Source organism: Leucoraja erinacea, chromosome 4 (genome assembly GCF_028641065.1).
Source record: "Leucoraja erinacea ecotype New England chromosome 4, Leri_hhj_1, whole genome shotgun sequence".
In the NCBI taxonomy this organism is placed as follows: Eukaryota; Metazoa; Chordata; class Chondrichthyes; order Rajiformes; family Rajidae; genus Leucoraja; species Leucoraja erinaceus.
The window spans coordinates 30474112-30498788 of NC_073380.1; the positions used below are offsets into that span (position 1 = coordinate 30474112).

The following is a 24677-nucleotide window of genomic DNA, read 5'->3' on the forward strand; positions in this document are numbered from 1 at the left end:
TCTCTCCCCTCCCTCCTCTCTCCCTTCCCTCTCTCCTCCCTACTCCTCCCTCCCCTCCCTCCCTCCCCCCCTCCCTCTCCCCCTCCCTCTCCCCCCTCCCTCCCTCCTTCTCCCCCCCCCCCCCTCCCTCTCCCCCCCCCTCTCTCCCTCTCCCCCTCCCTCCCTCTCTCTCCCCCTCTCTCTCTCTCTCTCTCTCCCCCCCCCCTCTCTCTCTCTCTCTCCTCTCCCTCTCCCTGTCCCCCCCTGCTCGCTCTGCCCTCACTCCCTCCCTCTCTAGACGCGCCTGCGAGTTGGGGGCTATGCGTCAGTAGATTCCACTTTGCGGTAAAAGGAGAAAATTAATAATATTGTTTTAATTAATTAATATATTAACAAGGGGGGTAGTTAGCGTGTGTGCGGGGCGGAGGTAGTTAATGTGTGTGGGGTGGGGAGGGGGGTGGTTAATGTGTGTGACCCCGCATGCCGCCCCCTCTTCAACCGCACGTTGGAGGAACAGACCAACGGGTCTGCACTTGGTCTACTATCTATTAAACTCTGTGTGTGTCTGTGTGAGTGTGTGCATCATTTTGCATGTGAAACGTATTTCCTCGAAAACCAGACGCAAAAACATGGAGATTTTTACAATTTCGGTAGGGATTTAACTTACGATTTCATAAATCCACTCCTCTCTAGATTTGGTCAATTATTTCACCAGATTTTGAATAAAATTGTTCACAAAACATCAAAATGTTTTAATATCAAACTGCTGCATGAATCAGTGCCACCTCACAGATGTCCAATCACAATGGATCTCATTTACATATGTGACCTCACCATGGGACAGGTGTGGGAGATTGGAACCTTCACATGATCCCACTAAAATCAAACTGCTGCATGTCACAGTGCCCTCTCACGCCACAGCTGCACAGCTGCTGACGTCACAATAACAGAGACATTTTTACATCTTCTGGTAGAAATTTTCCTAATGATTTAAAAAATCCAAGAGTGGATGGGGAGGGGGGGGAGGTGGTTATTTTGTGGGGGGGGGGGGAGTGAGTGAGTGCGTGGGGGGGGGAAGGGCAAGGGGCAGAGTGGGGGGGCTGAGGGGAGGAGGGGGATCAGGAGCGTCACAAAGGGAACCCGTCAGCCACGCCTGTGCAGTTGTGGGCTATGTGTGAGTGGTGGAATATTGGAATTGGTGAAGAGGTGGAATATTGCGTTCGGGGACCAGCCCTCCCGTGTGAGAATGGGACCCAATAGGTCCCACTTATTCTTTATTCACTAAAAACCAATGATATCAGGGTTTGACTAACATGGCTAGTGGCCATTGACTGTATGCCTCTGCATGTGATGCATGTTTTCCTGGAGAGCATAAGGTCAAAGAGCAGAGGGCACATAATAAGTATTAGACATGAATGCTGGAGTGACCAAGAGCAACAGAGCCTGCTTTGCTGCTAACATGATATTGGCCCTTTTCCATTTATTGCAAATGGACACTTTGTGACTTAAAGAATTGGTCAAGCATTCCATTGGAAAAAACAAATCTAAATTGTTTAACAAACTTATCACAGAATGCCCAGCAATGTCAACCCCTGCTGCATTGTTGGATATATTGAACACTTCAAACACTGTAGGTTACTTGGCTCCGACCATTTGTGTGCCATGCACTGACAGTTTTCCAGATGGCAGAGTTAATGAAACTTCTGACACACAACTCCAGAAACCCAGGTACAATCTTCACTTCTCCTGTTGATCTCCTCACAACCACCAAGTCTTTCTCCAGATGCTCCGGTTTACTTCCACATCCCAACCAAACCCCTGCAAACTGCAACCCCAGCCCACCCTTGCCTCATCAACCATTTCCTCCTTCTCTCTTCTCTCTGGCATTGTACATATACCATCCCCATGTGTTAGTCATACAGTGAGTGGAAGCTGGAGTTTGGTCTGATTGATGGACCGATTTGTGCTTCTGGCTTTTGAGTAGATGGTGGGGACAGAGGACGTGCCATAGGTCCAGCATCATTGGTCTGTGATTTGATAAGGGGCCTCTATAATCATCAAATTCTGTTTCCTGGGAAAAGAAAATTGCTTTGCATAGCCACAGATTTTCCACTCAACAGGTAATAATTCTCGTTTTGCTTACCCTTGCAACTGAATAAACAATGTATCTGGAAACACATGGTAGTATAGTAGCAGTTAGAGTCAATGGAAAAATGCATCTCTTGCATTCTTTCTCCACCCTCCTACCTCCCCCCCCCCTCTCTTCCTTCTTCTTCACTCTTCCCCCTCACATTTGTCTATATCCTTCTCATGTTAAAGGAAGAGTCAGAGAATTTGTCCATTTGATCCTGGCATTTGTTTGGAATAATTTACAAATTTAGGAGCGGGACAGTGGCCTAGCTGTAGAGCTGCTGCCTTAGAGCGCCAGAGACTCGGGTTTGATCCTGACAATGGGTGCCATTTGTACAGAGTTTGTACATACTGCTTGTGACTGTGTGGGTTTTCTCCGGGTACTCCACATTCCTCCATACTCCAAAAACATACAGGATCGTAGGTAAATTGGCTTCAGTAAAAAATTATAAATTCTTCCTAGTGTGAAGGGTAGTATTAGTGTATGGGATGATCACTGGTCGGCGTGGACTCGGTGAGCCAAAGGGTCTGTTTCTCTAGCACTGTATCTCTAGTCTAAAATAAAGTTTAAATTGGCCACTGCTCACTTTCTCCCCATGATCCAACTGAACTCCAAGGTCAATTAGCCAGCTTCTCTTCAGCTAAAAATGAAGTGGCTGATGTGATTATTGTCGGATTGGTGTAATTCGTGTAGACACAGTGGCATACGCTACCTGTTTCCTTTCTGTATCTGTCTATAAAATTAATTCTTCATGATGTAATGCCTGAGTGACCCCTCTAATACAGTGCTGAGGAGCAGATTGTGAGGCACAGCAGGATGGAAACGTTTTGTGGCGAGGTAATGCAGTCGGTGTGCCCTTGATTGCCACAGAGGGGGACAACAGCATTGCCTAATTCTCCCCACGCTTGCCGCATATCCATGAAAACGCGAGGCTGCAAATAAAAGTCGTCATCACTCCTGCAGACTGAGCGAAGGGGCTTTCCAATGCCATCACCCAACTGCGTTTTGTTTCTCTAGTGCAGACCAGACTGAATGTTGTAGACTAGACTAGAAGTGCAATTGAATTGCTGCTTCACCTGGAAGGACTTACGAGGATGTTGCACTGGCTCCTGTAAATTGTCCCTTATGTGTCGGATAAAATTAGTGTGTACGGGTGATCGTTCGTTGACATGGTCTCAATGGGTCAGAGGACCTGTTTCCATGCTGTGCCTCAAAATAAACTAAAAATCATGGCCATTATTTGATAGAGAGCATATTACAGATTGCACATTTATATGGAGTGAGATCATAGAAAATTTATAGGTAACTATGCAGCGAGGCAGTGCCATTCAGTACCAGGGCTAGTGTCATTAAGGTGAGAAGGATTGATGGCTTATTTTAGTTGAGGCATTTGGGATTGAAGGGAGGGTGGTCTTTAGGAGAGGACCCCATATCTCCCAGGGTCTTTACACACAGTTTGTGTACTGCAAACTTCCTGTTTGATGGATGCCAGTATTTTTAGCTGCTAGTCTCCATGCAGCTGGCTGGAAACTTGAGAGTAACGTGAGTTCTTTGATTACCAACACTAACTCTTTTTTTTATGTCTAAGCCGTCAGGAAGAGATGGAGTTATCATTGCCGGGGCTGGATAATGGATATTACTTGCCTCAGGATGGACTGCTTTGCAGTGTACCCCAGCTGAGCATCACATGCTTAGTGGCAACTTGAAAGTGTTGTAACACATGCAATAGCATTAACCATTGTATAGAGCAGAGCTTTGGCAATGTAGGGAATGTGAGATATGAACTGTATGTGGCCCCAGCATTGCATTCTTAAGTTTCATTATTTTCCACTGAAGGTTAAACAACTGTGTCTGAAATTTCAAATCTCCTTATCTCATCACTCTTGGCTACTTCATAACCATGATTAAAATGCATTTAAAAAATATATATTTCTATAAGCGGTCATCTTGCACATCAGTTTAACATATCTCTCTGCATAAAGTATTCTCTTCGTAAATCACCCCTCACTGTAATATATTTTTCTCCACAATTGAAAGCCAATAAAATATCTCATGACTTGAGATAATGCTGTTTATAAAACACATGTATCTTTTGTGTGCCTCTCCTTACCATGTATATACACTATAAAGGAACCCTTATTACACTGCATGTGTTTTGTTAAAAGTCTTTGGCAAGTCTCTATAAAATTTATTTTTAAGATGCCAAATTAACTTTGGACTCCTCAGCACGACATAAGTTGCATGGGCCATGGCTCTCTCTCTAACTCAGAATCCTACATTTATTCGTGAAATCCTTTCTAATCCTTTGTCAATCACTTGAATATGTCAGAGCCTTTGATAAGAATCTGAAAAACATGAACAGGACATCTCAGAAATAAACTGTATACTAATATATCTGTGATCTGTGCATTAATGAGAATGTTCACAGATGACGTAACTGATATGATTTAAAAGCTGATTTAAGGAATTGCAGATGCTAGTTTACAAAAAAAATGCAAAGTGCTGGAGCAACAGTGGGTCCACGGAACATGGATAGGTGAAATTTCACGTCTGGGCCCTTCTTCTTTAGGTCCCGACCTGATACGTTGCCTTTCCATGTTCTCCAAAGATGCTGCCTGATCCACTGATTTACTCCAGCACTTTGTATCTTTCCTTGATTTAAAACCTGCAGTTCTTCACGCAACATTAATAGTTCTACCTGCTAGAAATATAGTAAGCTCTAACAGTAATTCAAAAAATGAATGTGGGACAGAAATCTTTGGAAGAAAACATCAATGGAATTCTCTCGGCGTTCAGTTATCTTAACAACACAATCCTATTTTTTGTGACAAATGTTTCTGATTTGTCATCAGCAGACGGTAACACATTTGGAGGTTGGAACTGACTGCAGGCATTATTACAGATCAAGGTCTGCACTGGTACAAGGGGAGACGAAGCACAAGGCTACTCAATGAGGCTGGAGATTACCCTCTCCGCCTACATGCCTGCACAAGACAAGATTGAATCTGAGAGTGCAGCAAAAGCACAAGATGATTTGCGGTGCATCCTCTCCCCACTCATAAGCAATCATGCATACACATAGCTCAGAATCAGTCATAATCAGCACTGTGGCTTTGACAGCTCACTGGTGGGATTATCGGTTTCACCTGTGAGGCTAAAATGGTGCATGACCTGCTCGTAAACCTGGCTTGAAGATGAAATTTGTTTCATATGTGTGTGTGGGATCATAAGAATATTTAGATGCAAGGTCATAATCGTTTGCTTGGATTATCTGATTTTATACAAAGGTCTACATTGAGCGCTACATGTTCTGTTTCCCACTCTCACTTTAAACTGACCAAGTTCACTGTGGAAGGCCTACTAATGTGTAGCATCTAAAAAAAATTAAAAGTATGATGGAGTATTAATAAGAAATAGAAAGGAAACACAAATGTAGAAGTGAAGTTGTGATATTCAGAATGTGTTTTTAATGCGAGGATATTTTAATTTACAATTTAAATACCTCTGGGCACAGTGCTCTTAGTGGTGTATGACAAACGGTGAAAGAGTAACAGGAATCTAAGGCTCTGGTCACATGTCAAGTTTATGATCTCCACCAGACTGTCTGGGAGGTACTAAGTGTAAACCACACTGCCTAGCAACACAAGGGTACACTGATGTCAACACAGAGTGCTTTGACTTATCTCTTAGAGGTCAACCAGTGGTCTTTGCCAGGGGGCAGAAGCAGAGGTCATTCTGCAGTTGTACAGAGCCCTAGTGAGACCACACCTGGAGTATTGTGTGCAGTTTTGGTCCCCAAATTTGAGGAAGAACATTTTTGCTATTGAGGGAGTGCAACGTAGGTTTACAAGGTTAATTCCCGGGATGGCGGGACTGTCATATGCTGAGAAAATGGGGTGGGATGTAGACCGTGGTCAGGTTGATGGAGGTGAATTCCCTCAGTAGGTAGAAGGGGCGGCACTCATCCGCCAGGTGTTCCAGGTGCGGAGAGCAGGAGTTAGACTGAACTGCCACGTCTGAGCACCACGAAGAGTTGACCATGAGGCAGACGCCCCCTCCTCTCCCTTTCCCAGATGCCTGCGTACGGTCCATCCGGTGGATGGAGAAACCTTCAGACTGGACTGCTGAGTCTGGGGAGCTGGGGGTGAGCCATATCTATGTGAAACAGAACAGAGAGCATTCCCTCAGCTCCCTTTGGTAAAGCAGCCTTGACCTTAAGTCCTCCACTTTGTTTTCTAGTGACTGTACGTTGGCTAGTAGGATGGTAGGGAGAGGGGGCCAAATTTCCCTGTGCTTCAGTCTTAATAAACATGTTTATTTTGCACAATAACACTAAACAGATTACTTAATGGCTCTGGGCCAAAAATGAATAAATATTTAGCGTAGAGAGTTGATGACCTAACTGTCAAAAACAAAAGAGCTGTAATTAATGGTATATTTTGCTTGCCATTTCAATTTCCCTCTCCGTTGTTCCACTGACCTGTCTGTTCTCGGCCTCCTCCAATGTGAGGCCAAACTCGAACTAGAGAACAGCAACTCATATTTCACTTCAGTAGTCTATATCCCAATAACCTGATACTGAATTATCTTACTCCAGGTAGCCTGCTCCTCCTTCAGTACCTTCATTATCCAGATCCATCCCATTCAGGTCCCCTCTTTCCCTCCCATCATGGAGCTCCTACCTCTCCCTAGATCAATTTATCCGCACATCACCAACACACACTCTTGCCATTGCCTCCCCTCTACACCACACTTCATCTACGTTCTTTCCGCTTTCTGGCAACAACTCGTTTCTAATTTAGAAGATTGAGGGGGGATGCCCATCTACATCATGGGAGGCATTTGAACTTTCTTTAAATTGGACTATATTTAAGAGACAGTTAGATGTGGCCCTTGTGGCTAAAGGGATCAGGGGGTATGGAGAGAAGGCAGGTACGGGATACTGAATTGGATGATCAGCCATGATCATATTGAATGGCGGTGCAGGCTCGAAGGGCCGAATGGCCTACTCCTGCAATTATTTTCTATGTTTCTATGTTTCTATATCCTTATACTAAATGTTGTACCCCTCATCCTTTGTCTTTGCACTATGGGCGGCTTGATTGTATTCACATATAGTCTTTTTTTTACTGGATGGCTCGCAAACAAAAGCTTTTCACTGCGACAATAATAATAAACTAAACTGTTTCCATCTGTACACCACATCTCCCTTATTTGGTGCCATAACTCTACCTTCTTTTCCCACCGTATTCCATTATCTGCAGCGCTCCACAGCTCACATTCCATTCTCTTCATCTCCACTTCTTTCTCCCCACCTGACTCCATCTACCAACCCACAACAGGACAACAGGATCTACCTATCGCAAGCCAACTCTCGCCTCCGTCCCACCCCCTCATCTCTTTATACTGGCTATCTCCTCTCCATTCTTTCAGTCCAGAGGAAATGCTGCTTTACCTACTGAATTACTCCAGCAATTTAGGCCATCTTAGGCTGCCTTTCATTCTAGAGTCCAGCAAGACCTAGGCTTTTGTGTCACCACACACTTGACATATGTATGTGACACTTAACTTCTAGTTCAATGGAGGAGGTAAGCTGTTTAGTGTAAACCTTTCTAAGTGGGTGGTGATTTTGTCATTTTGTTTTGCCAAGCTGTTGGCTCGTATCTTTTTTTTCATGAAACCACTTTGCCTTTTGTATCCTACAGAGTTCTTTGAAGAGAAGGGGGAGCCGAGAGCTGTACAAAGATAAGAAGAGTGCCACCCAGGTAACATGCACTCTACATTGCTAAGCTCACTTTATTTTCGGAAATGTTTGATTTTATTACTGCTTCTCGATGTTCCCATTCGGTTATTCATTGTTTCTTTGAAGATCCACTGCCATTAGCAGATATTTAAGAGAAAGTTTAAAACCTTTTATTTCCTCTTGACGTCCTTGTATATATTTTTGTATAATTGGTGAATACAGAGATGGCACAATAGCACAGCGGTAGAGCTGCTGCCTCATAGCGCCAGAAACCCAGATTCAATCCAGACCACGGTTGCTGTCCGTGCGGAGTTTGCATGTTCTACCTGTGACCTCATGGGTTTTCTCTGAGTGCTCCAGTTTCCTCCCACATAACAAAAGACATACAGGTTTGTAGTTTAGTTTTAAACTGTAACTAAAAGGTTAACAATTTCAGTTTTTAACCTAAAATGTATAGGTTAATTGGCTTTTGTAAATTGCTCCTAGCGTGTAGAATGTGGAAGTGGGATAACATGGAATTAGTATGTGGGAGATCAATGGTTCGCAAGGACTCAGTGGGCCAAAGTGCTTGTTTCCACACTGTAGCTCTAAATTAAACAGTTGCACAAATCATCAGCAGCGAATGCTGGGTAGAGGATCCCACTGTTCAATGGTATGATAAACTTAGTTTAGTTTAGAGATACAGTGCGGAATCAGATTCTTCGGCCCACCAAGTTCACACCGACCAGCGATCCCCGCATATTAACACTATCCTACACACCCTAGGGACAATTACATTTATACCAAGCCAATTAACCTGCAAACCTGTACGTCTTTGGAGTGTGGGAGGAGACCGAAGATCTTGGAGAATACCCATGCTGTCTCGGGGCGAACGTACAAACTCCGTAAAGACAGCACATGTAGTCGGGATCGAACCTGCGACTGGCGCTGAAACCGTCCTTAATTTGACAGAACATTTTGCAGCATTTCCAAATTGCTGCATTTGCAAGACACCTTGTACCACATTGTGAGCCAGAAGAAAAGGGGCGGCACAGTGGTAGAGTTGCTGCCTTACAATGCCAGAGATCCGGGTTCGATCCTGACTATGGGTACTGTCTGTAGAGTGTGGTTGATGGCTGGATGTCACATTTTCCACCCACCGGCCACATCATTGTTTTGTTTAAGGTTCAAGGGCTGGAACAGGGAGCAGTGTGTTCCCCTCTCACCTTGTTGTACCCATCTACAATGCTTGTTCCTGTCATGGCATGTAAAGCATGAGGAGGCACAGGTGCGCAGCGGTAGAGTTGCTGCCTTACAGCGCCAGAGACCTGGGTTAGATCCTGATTTTGTATGTTCTCCTTGTGACCATGTGCAGTTTCTCCAGTTTCCTCCCACACTTCTAAGTTGAAAAGCTTTCTAAACTTAAATTACAGGACAATTACGTGTCCAAATTACTGTATGTCGCTGGCAAGCCCTGCCATGTCCACCTGCTTATTTGAATCCACAGTGTCAGCTGCCTTGCTTACAGCTGCCTGACCGTCCTTAAGAGAACTCTCTCATAGCTGCCTCTTTAATGTCAAGCTACAAGTTCCTCCAGTGATCCTGCCCGTCAGTCATAAGCACCCTGGCTCAGCAAATCTGCCAACTTTAAAATCAGCTGAGCCATTGATATCTTTTTAAAGTGCCCTTCCAGTCTGAAGCCAAGTACAATGTCAACAACCCGATTTGAACCCCCATTGAACTTCTGCAATGACCAATTTCAATCAGAAATTGAGTAATTAGATAATGGGTTTGCAATTCTGGATGCATTGTAAAAGTAAAGGATGTTTGTAATTTAGTTTAGTTTATTATTGTCACGTGTACCAAGGTACAGTGGAAAGCTTTTGTTTGCGTGTCATCCGGTCAAAGAAAAGACTATGCATGATTACAATCAAGCTGCCACAATGCCCAGATGAAAGATAAAGGGTACAACATTTAGTTCAAGATATAATCTGACTAAAGACTGTTCAAAGGTCCCCAGAGAGGGAGATGGAAGGTCAGGACTGCACTCCAGCTGACGAGAGGACTGTTCATTTGCATGATTACATTCTGGGAAGAAAGGGGAATTCATGCTTGACTAATCTTCTGGAATATTTTGAAGATGTAACTAGGAAAATGGACAAGGGCGAGCCAGTGGATGTAGTGAATCTCGACTTTCGGAAAGCTTTTGATAAGGTCCCACATAGGAGACTAGTGGGCAAAATTAGAGCACATGATATTGGGGTTAGGGTGCTGACATGAATAGAAAATTGGTTGGCAGACAGAAAACAAAGAGTAGGGATTAACGGGTCCCTTTCAGAATGGCAGGCAGTGACTAGTGGGGTGACTAGCAGTGACTAGCAGTGACTAGCAAGGCTCGGTGCTGGGACCACAGTTATTTACAATATACATCAATGATTATGATGAAGGGATTCAAAGTAACATTAGCAAATTTGCAGATGACACAAAGCTGGGTGGCTGTGTGAACTGTGAGGAGGATGCTATGAGGATGCAGGGTGACTTGGACAGGTTGGATGAGTGGGCGGATGCATGGCAGATGAAGTTTAATGTGTATAATTGTGAGGTTATCCACTTTGGTGGCAAAAACAGGAAGGCAGATTATTATCTGAATGGTGTCAAGTTGAGAAAAGGGGAAGTACAATGGGATCTGGGGGTCCTTGTTCATCAGTCAATTAAAGAAGCATGCAGGTACAGCAGGCAATGAATTGAAGAAAGCTAATGGCATGTTGGCCTTTCCAACAAGAGTAGTTGAGTTAGGAGCAAAGATGTCCTTCTGCAAGGGGCCCTAGTGAGACCACACCTGGAGTATTGTGTGCAGTTTTGATCTTCAAATTTGAGGAAGGACATTCTTGCTATTGAGGGAGTGCAGCGTAGGTTAGGATGGAGAGGCTGGGCTTGCATACTCTGGAGTTTAGAACGATGAGAGGGGATCTTATTGAAACATATAAGATTATTAAGGGATTGGACACTCTAGGGGCAGTAAACATGTTCCCGATGTTGGGGGAAGTCCAGAACCGGGGGCTACATTTTAAGAATAAGGGGTAGGCTATTTAGAGTGGAGATGAGGGAAAACTTCTTTACCCAGAGAGTTGTGAATCTGTGGAATTCTCTGCCTCAGAAGGCAGTGGGGGCCAATTCTCTGGATATAAAGATAGCAAGGGGATATGGGGAGAAGGCAGGAAGGGTTACTGAATGTGGATGTGAATGAGCCATGATCTCAGTGAATGGCGGTGCTGGCTCTAAGGGCTGAATGGCTTCCTCCTGCACATATTGTTTAGTGTTTATAATCTGGAGGTATGCATTCTCAAACTTCTGTACCCTTTACCTGATGGGATAGGGGAGAAAGGGAGTGACCAGGGTGAGACTGGTCCTTGATTATGATGGTGGTCTTGCTGATTAAATAAGACAGATAAGTGCAGATGGAATGTTTAAGAAAGAACTGCAGATGCTGGAAGTGCAGATGGAATCTGTGGAAGGGGGGTTGGTACAAATTAACTTTGTGAATGGTGGTGGAAGAAGATATAATATCGGTGTTTAAGATGCTTTTGGCTGAGCATGTGGATATTGCTGATTGTGAGAATTTCAGTGTTCTGTTTCGGAACATATGACAATAAAACATTTTTGACTCTCTCATGACTCATGGAAAGGCAAGGAATGGAGGGATATATGTCCAGGCAGAGGAGATTAACTTGGCATCGTGTTTCGTACAGATATTGTGGGTCGTAGGGCCTGTTCCTGTTTTATGATAAAAACAAAGTCTGCCTGGGTCAATAGCTGTGCTATAATTTGAACTTTTATAGTTTGACTTTAAGCTTCTGCACAATATTGCAAAAATGACCAGTTTGAAAGTATTTCATTAGTTATAAAAGTTTTTGGAATGTTCAGAAGTCATAGAACTCACTCTATATATACGTGTGTGTGTATATATATATATATATATATATATATATATACTATCTATATATATACTATCTATATATATATACACTATCTATATATATGCTATCTATACAAACAAATATAAATATTTACAGTATAAAGTGTAAATAGCCTGTCTGCAACTTGCCACTGTCAATGTAAGGATTGGGAAGGCAAATGACATGTTGGCCTTCATTGCAAGAAACATAGAGATGCAAATGAAGAGAATAGTTGATATATCTACATTGGGCTTTGGTAATGTATCGGGTATAGTTTTGCTGTGTGCTCATTTCCTGCAGTACGTCCACAATTAATGTACTTCTTTAGTACTCCACTGCCTCTAAACTTCTTTACAGTCTCCTGAACAAAATGTGAAAGGCACCACATAAAGGGCAGTCATTTGCGCTTGCCGACAGCAATTTTTCCCATTAATTTCCCCTCCATCGTTCACTTTCCTTGTCTGGTGGAAATCGAACGTTGTTACGTCACAGTCACCGTTAACCTCAGTCCATGCTAAGGTAGGCGGCGCGACTCTGGTCAGCAGCGGCCTCTGCAGCCTGTCCGCGTTTTTGTTATTTTTTGTCTATGTTTATATGTAGTTTTTGTTATTTTATGTTGGGGGGTGTGTGTTGGGGGGATGGGGGTAGGGTGGGAGGGGGGGGGAAACTTTTGAATCTCTCCCTGCACTGGAGACCCGACCTTTTCTCGTCGGGTCTCAGTTGTCGTTGGGGCCGCAACGAGGAGCGGCCTCCAACAGGAAGAAGCCGGGGACTCTGGTGCCGACTCACCTCACCGTCGCGGAGCTGGCCGAGACCGGAGCGGGTGGAGCGGTGGAGGAGCGCTGCCGCTGCTGCTGCTGCTGCTGCTGCTGCTGCTGCTGCCGATGCCGCTGCTGCTGCTGATGCGAGGCTGCTACTGCGGGTCTGCGGACGGCGGCACCGGGAGCCCGCGGATCCCTGGAGGGAGACCGCTTTTCGGGGCTCCTGCAACGGCGACTTCTCCCGCCCGAGTTGCGGGGTTGAAGAGCTCCTGGAGCGGGGCCTAACACCACTGCCCCGCGCGGCTTGGAATGGCCGCGGGACTCTGCGAGCGCACACCGGGGGCTTTAACACCAAGACCCGGTGTGCGACCTCGCACCACCCGGCGTGGCTTTAATGGCCGCGGGACAATCGCCATCGCCAGCCGGGGGCTTTGACTTTGACTCTGACATCGGGGGGGGGGGGGGGAGAGTGCAGTGGAGAGATAAGTTTTTTTGGCCTTCCATCACAGCTATGTGATGGATGTTTATGTAAAATGTAATTATGTTGTGTCTGGGGTCTATTTGTGTGTAATGTATGGCTGCAGAAACGGCATTTCATTTGGACCTCCAGGGGTCCAAATGACAATTAAATAGACTATTGAGTTGTCTGCTGGAGACGCTACATCAGATCTTCAGATCTTCTACACACAGAGTAAAAGAAGGACCAGCCTCATTAAAACTTGCTCCAAGACTTTGCTTACGCCTGCCCTACCTGAGGTGTGAAATAATGTTTGTGCAATTTCTGCTTTCTCCTACTATGGTGGCATCTGTTTCCAGCATGTCAAAAGAAAACACCTTTTTGCTTTCAACCCACAGGCTAGGTAGCGAGAAAAAAATAACAGGATTGATATACCTGCTTGCTATCCATTGAGCCCGACAAATGCAACACAAACATACTCTTATTGTACCTCATTTGTGTACATACACTACAGCCTATGGAGCTGGGAAACAATGGTGTGGTAAGGACAACATTTCCAGGACAGCTAACCAACAACTTTTTTAAGGCTGGTCTCTAATATTTTTCTTACTAAATTTTGAATAATTCAATTAGCGCATTGCAATTTTTTCAATCCAAAATGGCTGCCTTGCACTGGTTTACTTTTCAATTAATTAGCTCAAGTTAAGCCCCCACTGATAGCATTATTTATCAGCCACAAATATAGCCTAAAGTTTTGTTTTGGTCGAATAGTGTTTCTGGAAACCCGTGTTAAAAGTATTGCATAAATGCACCGTTTTAGAGCAATTGGTCACCTTATTTATATCCGCTGGCTCGTGGGAGGGGATCATTGACTGAGGCATTTTGCTTTTTAATTATCACAAAGTTAATTTAAATAGAAAATGCCCTAAAAAAGCTTAAATTGTTCCTGTCAATTCCTTTAATGTAAAGCATGAACAAGGAACAGTGGTTCAAATGGGAATGGATTTATTCTGGATTTACAATGATATGTTGTGGATTGAATTGGCTGTAAAGCGTATTGGCATGTTCTGTTGTTCTAATATTTATTGATCAAATCAAGTATCTAAGTCAGATATTTAAAATCCTAATGAATACATAAAATGCTTTCAGTAACTGAATTATGTCTCTCCCAGGGTTTCATTTAGAAAGCACCTTTAAGTGCTTTGGGTATTTGAAATGCAAATTAAAAGAGCCCTTCGGCCAAGTGAATCCGTGCTGACCAGTGATCACCCATACACTAGTTCTATCCTACACACTAGGGACAATTTACAGTAACCAATTAACCTACAAACGTCTGTGAAATGTGGGAGGAAACCGGAGCACCCTGAGAATATCCTGTGGACACAGGGAGAACATACAACCTCTGTACTGACATCACCAGTAGTCAAAATCGAACCCAGGTCTCTGGTATTGTAACTCTACTGCCGCACCACTGGGCTATTCTTTGCATTGCCCTTCTTGGTCCACGTATGATATAATTTATTTCTAACTTTGGTTAAGATTGTATTGATTTATAACCAACCTTTAGACCTGTATAAGAGTCCACAAATGACCGTCCCAGTACGCTTTCAGGAAACACTGGTCAGATTTTTGTTCAAAAAAAGAGATGAAACTCTGCAGTAAAATAAAGGCACAAGAGACTGTAGATGCTGGAATCTAGGGTAAAGAAAACAAAGTGCTGGAGGAACTGTGCGGGTCAGGCAGCATCTGGGGATGGAAATAGATAGAGGATGTTTTTGGTTGGGACGAGACTGATGGACAATGGCATGTTCATTTCACTTTGCAGAAGCTGCCTTACTCGCTCATTTTTCTAGCACTTTTCTTGTTCTACTCGAGAAACTGTGCATTCGGTTTTCCTCTCCAATCTTTTGAATAATTTTGGGATGGCGTGCACGGTGACTGCTAATAACCTGTTGATTTCTCTAAATGCAGGAAGACAGCGCTGACCTCAAGTGCCAGCTCCAGTTTGCGAAGGAGGAAGGCTCCTTGATGCGCAAGAAAATGGCCAAGTTGGGGAGGGAGAAAGACGAGCTGGATCACGAGCTGCAGAAGTACAGGTCCATCTATGGCGACGTGGACAGCCCGCTGCCGACCTGCGAGGCGGGGGGACCGCCCAGCACCAGGGAGGCCGAGCTGAAGCTGCGACTGAAGCTGGTGGAGGAGGAGGCCAACATTCTGGGCAGGAAGATCGTGGAGCTGGAGGTGGAGAACAGAGGCCTGAAGGCCGAGATGGACGACCTGAGATGCCAGCAAGACAGGGACGGCCTGAGCCACGAACAACACCAGCAGTGCCTGCCCGGCTCACCTTTCGCTGACTCGGCGGAGTCATCCTGCGAGCTGCGCCGACACCTACAGTTTGTGGAGGAGGAGGCCGAGCTGCTTCGACGCTCCATCGGCGAGATCGAAGACCACAATCGGGAGCTGATCGACGAGCTGAACGTGCTGAAGGGTGGGCCCGGCCACCCGGAGATGGGTTGTGCGGAGGGAGGAGGCGGTGGCGGCGGGGCAGGAGGGTTGCTGCAGGAGGAGCTGAAAGCGTCACGGCTACAGATCAACGAGCTGAGCGGCAAAGTGATGAAGCTGCAGTACGAGAACCGTGTGCTCATCTCCAACGTGCAGCGCTGCGACCTGGCCTCGCACCTGGGCCTCCGCGCCGCCAGCCCCCGCGACAGTGACGCCGACAGCGACCCGGGCAAGAAGGAGAGCGACGGCGAAGATGGCCACCCGCCCGTCCCTCAGCCCAAGCGCGAAGGCCCGGTGGGCGGCGAGAGCGACTCGGAAGAAGTGTGCGAGAAGACGCCGGACTGCAGCCTGGAGCTGCTGAGGAAGCGGGAAGACACTGAGTCGCTGGCGGGCATCAAGCGGGAGGCTGAGCGCCTGGGCCGCACGGTGCAGCGACTCATCACCGACACCGACAGCCTCATCTACGACGCCAGGCTGATGGTGACCAGCGCTGGGCCCGACCGGGCCGGCGAAGATGGAGAACCCGAGCTTCTAGACACCATCAGCACCAGGATGAAGGCGTTCCGCTCTGAGCTACACGCCTTCATGGACAGCGTCGACCACCTCGGCGAAGGGCTGCGGGATCAAATGGATGAACTGTCGCCCATGCCCAACCTGACCGAGTCTACAAGCTTCCTCTCCACGGTCACCTCCATGTCTCGGGACTCTCCAGTTGGCACGTTGGGGAAGGAGCTGGTCACCGACTTCCAGGTTCGCCAACCTTCTTGCTTCCAGGCACACGCTTCTGCTGCTGCTGCTTCTGCTATTGCCTTTGAACTAAAATAACCTCTTTTTTTTTTGTTTTGCTTCTTTACTAAGCTTAAAGCCAAGCTGCACTAAAACATCAACTAAAGGCATTCTGAAGTCAGCTCATGAATTATGATGTGATGCTTCAAACAAATTGGGAAAAGCTATCAGAGAGGTTTCTAAACACTAGCCTGGTTTGCCCATGTGAAGGTTGCCAGTTTTGTTGGGCAATATTCTCTGGAGTTTAATGAAGAGATCTAATTGAAATTTGCAAAATTCTTTATGGGATTGGAGGGTGATGCAGGGAGGATGTTCCCTTTAGCTGAAGAGTCTAGATCAAGGGTCACAGGCCCAGGATAAGCAGTGGACCATTTAGGACTGAAGTGATGAGAAATCTTCATTGGATGGTGGACCTGTGGAGTTCTTTTCCCAGAGGTCTGTGGAGGCTCAGTCATTGACTGCATTAAAAAGTGAGGTTGATAGACTTCTCGATAGGACAGTGCAGGAAAATGGCAGTGAGGCAGAAAGACAGCGATAAACTTGGTGAATTTTGGAGCCAACCGAATGAGAAAATATAACCAGTTCATAATTCTTCTTTTGTAGGGCGAGACATTTGATTCTCCTAAACTGTGATGTTAACATATGATTTGCAAAGACAAACAAGACTCCAATCAAGTTCTAAATTGTTTTGAAAAAAGTAATAACCTAATTTAAATTTTTTTAGTTTTACTATATGTTTTAAAAACTCACTTCATGTACAAAAATAGATACAAATTCGGTTGCTGCGTTGGTCCCTCGCGATTTTCCTTTTCATTTTAGTACGGCAAAAGTTATGAATGATGGGTGTAAGATTCCAACCTAATGCTGGTCTCAGTGAAGAGCTCCATTCAGTCTGAAGGTAGACCAAAATGCTGGAGAAATTCAGCGGGTGAGGCAGCATCTATGGAGCGAAAGAATAGGTGACGTTTCGGGTCGAGACCCTTCTTCAGATTCCATTCAGTCCGACATCTCTCTGGGGCAATGTGGCACTGTGGCATGGGAAAGAGCAAAAGAGGAATTGCAGAAATCGGAAATATAAACATAAAATACTCGGCTGGTTCAGTAGCATTTGTGGAGGGAGAAGGAAGTATAGTTTAGTGATATTTCATCCGAACTGAGAATAACTAGGAATCAATTTATTAAATTGCAGAGAAGGTCATGCGATTGAGTGAACAAATGACATGTTTGTAAGTGATACCGCACAGAAACAGGCCCCTTCCTCAGATATGGAGTCCAAAACTGCTCACAATACTCCCTTCCTTGAGATCGATAAGTTGCAAGTGAATAGGTCTTCACCGCCCTTTTTAGACCACGTGTCATTCAATCTCTCTGGATCTCCACCCTGTTATATTCCCTTTGTTTTCTCAACCCTTCACCTCTACGCTTTTGTATGTTTACTTGGGGTGGGATCATGGGGAAAGATTGGAAGTTAGGATTAGAAATCCCAGGCGGAGCTTTTAATTGTACTCATGGCAAATTGATGTTATACCAAAGCATAATTAATATTTTAACTAATTTATACATTTAAATGGTAAGGAGTTTGATTTGTGGTAGTCCAAGGAGAATTGAAAGTGGATTATCAGTATGGATGACTGGAGCTTTGAGTGTTGTTGTTGTAGGCAGGTCAAAGTCCACCAGCTTTTGGGTTCTAGCACTGAAGAAAATCATCCCTCCTCCCATTGATGCCCACTCCTGCTTTAATTATTTTGTTTGCTACCAAATCAATAACCATTGATGATGTATTGATTGTGAATACATTGGAGCTTATTATCTTCACTGCCTTCCATAGCAAGATTCAGATATCAACCATCACTATTTTATCAATGAGCCACAGGACCCACTGATACCCATTGGAGACGTCATGAAATGTATTCTTGATGATATTTAGCAGGAAAATGTTTCATGGATTTTTACGTTGGGTAATTTAATGATGCAATACCCCATGTAAAATTATATTAACATATATTACTATTATGACAAAAACAATATTATTCACTTATTGATACCATCAACAATTATGATTCTGTAGCATGTGGGTTTACTTATTCATTAAGAGTTGTGGTCCCAAACATAATGTCATCAGACTTCTTGAATTCAGTCATGAGTTGAATGATGGACTATGAGAGGCTGTTTAAGAGAAACAATTCACCAAATGATCCAGAGAAACACATAAGGTGAGCCCACTATGAATGGAAACTTCCCTGCTCCTCTAGACAAAGGGCTCATAGTCTCCTCAGAAAGGCAGCCTAATAATTTGTGGATGGCAATTGCTTGCAGCGTAAAACGCCACTGGATGATGCTTTCTGCACATCTCCTGTGAGAACAGGCAAATCTTGTACCAAAAATCTTTCATGATCCGTAAGCTTGCCGTTGGTTTGAATCATCCATCATTGCATGCGCCTCATAACCAGTGTTTGCATTCTTTTTTCCTCTCTTTCTCTTTTTTCTTTTCAGATGTTTCAGCCCATCATTTTGCTCATTCTCATTTTGGTTCTGTTTTCATCACTCTCTTATGCCACTGTGTTTAAGTTGTTTTTTCTTTTCATGCTTTTCTTTGTCTTGTAGTTTTTTAGTCGTCTACTATACCCATTTTTGTTATTTTTTATTTCCCCCTCTGTTCTTTGTCGTTTTTGTTAAATCGTCCATGCACTCAGCAGTCCAAACCGAGGGATCAGCCAGCATGGCAACTAGTCCCCGAACATACACAGGAACAAGAGAACCTTCAAAATCGAGGTGTGATGGACCAAAGCCGCAAATCTGACGGAGACTACAAAATCTATGGAACGGAAAGCAAGAACTGCTTCAGTCCAGAGGTAATAAACAATGTTAGCATTTAGCATGCACTTCATGAACTTAAGAACTGTTCTTGCGTAATCAGGGAATTGCAAAACTGACCTCTCATTTAGAGGGAATGAGGTTATATTCCTATGATGCCCGAGATGAACACTTGAGATTGTTGATTAAGGCTTGCTTTGCCAACTATGGGCCTGTCCCACTGATGAAGCCGAATTTTAGTTAAAAATATAAGAAGATATTAAATTGGCTTCTGGGCTACATCACCACGACTGTCAAGCTGCTGGCAGTCACCTGTAAAACTGGCAACTGGATCGGCGACTGTCAAAAGAGTGGAACACACATACACACACACACACACAAACACATCGCAGGCGGGGGACAGGACAAGTGGGGGGAGCACTGTCTGAAATTCACACAGTGAAAAGCCAAGGTGAAGCAGACAAACACTGCGATGAACAGGAAGGTTGGTGCTGTAATTAAGATGGCTAAGCACAGTGTACAGTAAGTCCTGTAAAAGAGGGGGGGTGGGGGGAGAAGATGGGAGAAAGGGGGAGAAGGAGGGAGAAGTAGTGGAGACAACTTTTAAGAAGCCAGAGATACACGACTGTGAAGTTCGGCGGACATTTAACATTGCCGGTTGTTTAAAACCTTGGTTCTGAAAACTACTGCTTACATTTGTTTCCCCAATGAGCCAATGAAATTCACCGGTCAGCACCGGTTAGAACCTACGAAAACCTTCGACCTCCTGGCAACCCACCAGGACCTCCTGGCGACTCGCCTATGGCACGAGAATTCTCACTACTCTCCATGGCGGCTTCATTCGAGTCGCCACTAATATTTCAACATGTTGAAATATTTGTGGCGACCATAATGAGGCCACGACTAGTTCCCCGAATGTGGGAACTCCTCACGACCATGAAGGCGACTCCCCGGTAACCACCCGCGAACATGTGGCGACTGCATAGTCCCCTGCAGTCGCCTAAAAAGTCGCCCAAGTGGGACAGGCCCATTATCCTTGACTCTCAATCAGCAAGACTACTACAATGGAGAATCTCTTTTCATTTGTAGTTCTCAAAGTGTTATCTGTGCAGCACACTGTACTGTGGTTAAACAATGAAAGCATGTGCATATATGAATTTCCTACTAGTTTTGCTATGGTTATCTTTTGACATATTGCTTACTGAACCCACTTTTTTGTTGGTGCGTTAGATTCCACCGAATTGTACTTTGCCTACTGAAGGAGTGGGATTATTGAGGCATATGCCCAATATATTTTCCTTACAGCCAAAGTATTGGGTTTGTCGCCTCTGGGGAAAGAGCTGAACATCATGAATCTACAACCAAAGGGAAAATTGCATATGACCTCAAAAGGTGGAGACTGAAACCTGTGAAAGATAACGGAATGTCGCCTGTGGGGGTGCGGAGTTTGCTCACTCTGCAGTCTTTTTAGTTCTCAATCATAATTTGAGGTGGTGTCTTGTAGCTTAAATTCATAGATATAGATTTTTTTCCATATCTGATATCAGGTTGTTTTTTAAAAACGTTATGATCTATGAAATTTATAATTAGCAAGGCAGTGGCCCAATCACATGCCATAGTCTAATTTGTGCAAGGATTGTCACCCTTCAGTTTTATGTTCTTTGTTTTGGGATATTTTAGACTTGTATTGCCACATGCTTCTCTTTGGATTGTCACCTGGTCGGGGTGGAAATCCTGAGAGCGTCTGGAGCTATGCTCCTGGTAGGGCCACCAATGGCTGTAAGGTCAAGGGGGGGGTCTCTGACAAAGAGCAATCCAACTAAGTCCTCAACGGTGGAGAAGGCGGAGGATGATGGTTGACCTCAGTGGAGCGTCACAACGGCTGGGAAGGCGGATGAAGGCTGCAGCAGAAGAGGGTCTCCGGTCTTCTTGGACCCCATGCCATTGGATCCTGACCCTGTCTGTGCACCAGTCTCCCCAGGTTAAACAAAGTCACGCACATTCCCATGTAGCGAATAGCACCCTGGAGACACCCATGGTCAGCCATGACCAAAGGGGGCCGAAGAATAAGAAATGGTCGCATGAGTGGTTTATTACATAAGAGGTTTATTATATGCACTGTGCACTTATAGACTCATACAACATAGAGTCAGTCCTATGGCCCAGCGTATCTATCCCATTTGCCCATATTTTGTCCATGTCCAAGTGTCTTACTATTTGCTAATTTATATTTAAATTATAGAATCGCTACTCATTTGTAGTAACCCCCACGAGATTTAAAAACTGATATTTAAAAAAAGGAAGTGATTGCTAACATCATAGAAGCCTGAACGATACAACTGGAGCATTTGCTCATCCTATCTTAAAAATAAAGCCCTGGTCTGGATAGAAAGTCGTGCTTGACTAACAACATTGACTTCATTGAAAAGTTGGATAAAGCTCCACGTGAACAGTTACTAATTAAAATCCACAGGACTCCTGAGTGGAACAAAATGTTGAGAGATTGGCATGGATCATCATTAAAGAAATGCTTTTAGGTTAGAGATAGTCACAAAATGCGGCAGTAACTCAGCGGGTCAGGCAGCATCGCTAGAGAAAATGAATAGGTAACATTTTGGATAGGGATCCCTTTCTCCGGACAGATTAAAGTAGGGGGAAATAAGTGAAAAGTGGCAGGTCATGACCGGCAATAGATCTCAAGCAAGGCAGTTCCCTGATAGGCAGATTGTTGGACGAAGGTTAGATATAGAAGCAGTTGTGAGCTTAATAGGCCTTTTTCACGGGGCGACGACGCAAGATGTAGCCAGAGTGAAGTGGTCGTGGTCTAGCACGATATCACACGATATAACGGGGGGGGTAGACAAAGAGTTCCCACGGTACTCGGCATTTCTGTTATTTGTGCGAGTGACTTGTCCGTCTCCCGAGCTTTCCCGTTAAATCTTGAATGACATTGTAAACTGTCAAGTGTAATTAAATCATCACGTGGCACAAATGATGTCACTTTTTTTTCACACACTATAAATATCCTCCCTTGGTTGAATTGGTATATACACACACAAAGCAGAGTTTTACTGTGTATGTGGGAGACACAGATGGAGTGAGCACAGTTACTGAGGCAGAGTCTCTCAGCCTGTGTGAGAGGGAGGGAGGGAGGGAGAGAGAGTGGTGATGCTCTGGAACTCTCACAGAGGGTAGTCGAGGCCATGTGGCTAATTTAAGAGGGAGTCAGATGTGCCTTGTTCAGGGGGTGACAGACACCCGCCGCCAGTCAATTGAAGACGGTGCAGGCCATCTGTCCTCTCCTGCACCTCCTTCTATGTCTATGAGAGGCCCCAAGGTTGTGAAATCCCAACTGCCTGTCCCGTGACAGACCCCTGGGAAAATGAAGGGAGCAACAATTCTCTGCTGCTCTGCCCGCTCCCCCACCTTTCCCTCCCAAAGAGTCCCGACCCCCTGGTAAACTGAAGGGAGCACGATTTAGTGCTGCCTGCCCAAGTTTAAATTTTCCAACGTGTAGTAAGACGAGTAAAGAGTCAAGTGCAAATTTCCTGTGTTTCAGATAATCAAAAACTGTCTGAATCAGCAAGTTAGACACAAAATGCTGGAGTAACTCAGCGGGCCAAGCAGCATCTCTGGAGAAAAGGAATAGATTCCATTTTTGGTCGGGACCCTTCTTCGGGATGATTGTAGGGGGGAACTGGAAGCAAGAAAAGACCGGGACAAATTAGGGCCAACAACAGATGACCTCAGCAGGGTATTTTGAAGAAGGGTCCCGACCCGAAATGTCGCCTAACCCTTTCCTCTCGAGATGCTGCATGACCCACTGAGTCACTCCAGCACTTTATGTCTATATTTGGTTCCCTGATAGGCCAATTGTTGGCTAGGGATAGTGCGATCCCAAGAGGGAACAAGCGTTGCAAACCTTGGACTGGTTAACCAACATTTACTGCATGGGGGAGGGGGGGGGGGGGGGGGGGGGGGGGGCGGGGGGGGAGGAGAGAGAGAGAGAGAGTAAGTGTAAGTTACCTAAAATTAAATAATTCAACATTCATAGTGAACACGGACACAAAATGTTGGTGTAAGTCAGCAGGTAAGTCAGATCTGGGAAGAAAAACATAAAAAGCTGGAGTAAGTCAGCGTGTCAGGCAGCATCTCTGGAGAAAAAGTATAGGTGGCGATTTGAATCGGAATTCTTCTTCAGACATCCTAATCGGAATTGAGTCTGAAGATGTGTCTTGTCCCGAAACATCACCTATTTTTCTCCAGAGATGCTGCTTGACTCGCTGAGTTACTCCAGCTTTTTGTGTCTGTCTTCGTTTTAAACCAGCATGTGCAGTTCACTCCTTTACACGGGTTTCTGGAGAACATAGATTGGTAGCGTTCCGGACCCTGCTTCGGAAAGGCATCGATCGCTGGTCGGCGAGGACTCCGAGCTGTATCTCTCAAAGAAGTACATGTGAAAAATTTCTCACGGACCATAAAAATGCGGGACCTTTCAGTAAAGTCCCTTTTAAAGATTATAGATATTTTCTTGAATCTCATTAACATAACTCATGAATAAGTTGATGTCCATATGCGGATTCAAATCTTTATTTTTTAAATTCAATCCCACAGAAGACAATTCTTACTCACCTTCTGTCCCCTCTGTCCAGCTTCCGGGTTCACCGTTCGCTGGAGTTCCCACGGTACACGCAAGAGTCAGTATGGATATCGCACTGGCCACTACGTGCATATAATGTTGCAATGTTCAACCACAAGTGTACAAGTCACTCTTGGAGAAATTCAAGTTTGTTTGAATTTTCTCCCGTGTCACCAAGTTACACGAGTACCTGCCGTTAGCGCCACGGTGGTCCACGGTGGTCCACGAATGCCGTACGGTTATCGCAAGAGGTTCCCACGATGTTCAACTCTGGTTAACTCTTGCGTCAAGTCGCCCCGTGAGAAAGGGGTTTAAGAGGGATATATTGTTGCGAACAGTGCAGTTAGTTGAAGGACTTTCAGTGGAGGGGGGGGTGTGAAAAAACTGGTGTGAGGTCAGCCAAGGTTCAGGGGAAGGGAGGGAGGGGGGGGTGGGGGACAAGTAAGAGAAGGGAGAAAGGGATGGGGGAAGGGAGGTGTTAGTAAAAGCTGCCTTAAATTGTTGAATTTTTTAGATTGTTTGGATTGTGGATGGGGAGGATGGAAGTGGTAGAGTAGCCCCTAATCTAGATAAAAGGGATATGCCAGGTGGATTTTACATCACCCTACCTCAACTGTACCATTGTTTGCATGGATTCATTATAGTCCATTCCAATCGCTCCCTTGTATCCAAACGGAATCTGCAATCTTGTTTCCTTCTCCATTTATATTCCACATATAGATACAAGGAACTGCAGATGTTGGTTTACAAAAAAAGACGCTAAGTGCTGGATTAACTTAGTTGGTAAGGCAGCATCTCTGGAGAACATGGATAGGTGACGTTTTGGGTCAGAACCCTTCAATCTGATCCGAAACGTCAACTGTCTTTATGTTCTCCAGAAATGTTGCCTGACCCGCTGAGTTTCAGTTTGAAGAAGGGTCCCAACCCGAA

At 44.9% G+C, this 24677-nt stretch overlaps 1 protein-coding gene across 4 annotated transcripts in view; it reads left to right on the forward strand.

The window, feature by feature from the left end:
• The window catches only part of LOC129696233 (microtubule cross-linking factor 1), a 156044-nt gene that overhangs the window by 58163 nt on the left and 73204 nt on the right, over positions 1 to 24677 (forward strand). For 3 of the 4 annotated variants that reach the window (XM_055633930.1, XM_055633931.1, XM_055633928.1), the window contains exons 4-6: positions 7816 to 7875; positions 14978 to 16258; positions 18988 to 19146. In XM_055633930.1, the coding sequence (XP_055489905.1) occupies positions 7816 to 7875; positions 14978 to 16258; positions 18988 to 19146 (1500 nt within the window). The remainder of the gene's footprint in view (positions 1 to 7815; positions 7876 to 14977; positions 16259 to 18987; positions 19147 to 24677) is intronic. The other variant, XM_055633929.1, reaches the window with a different exon arrangement.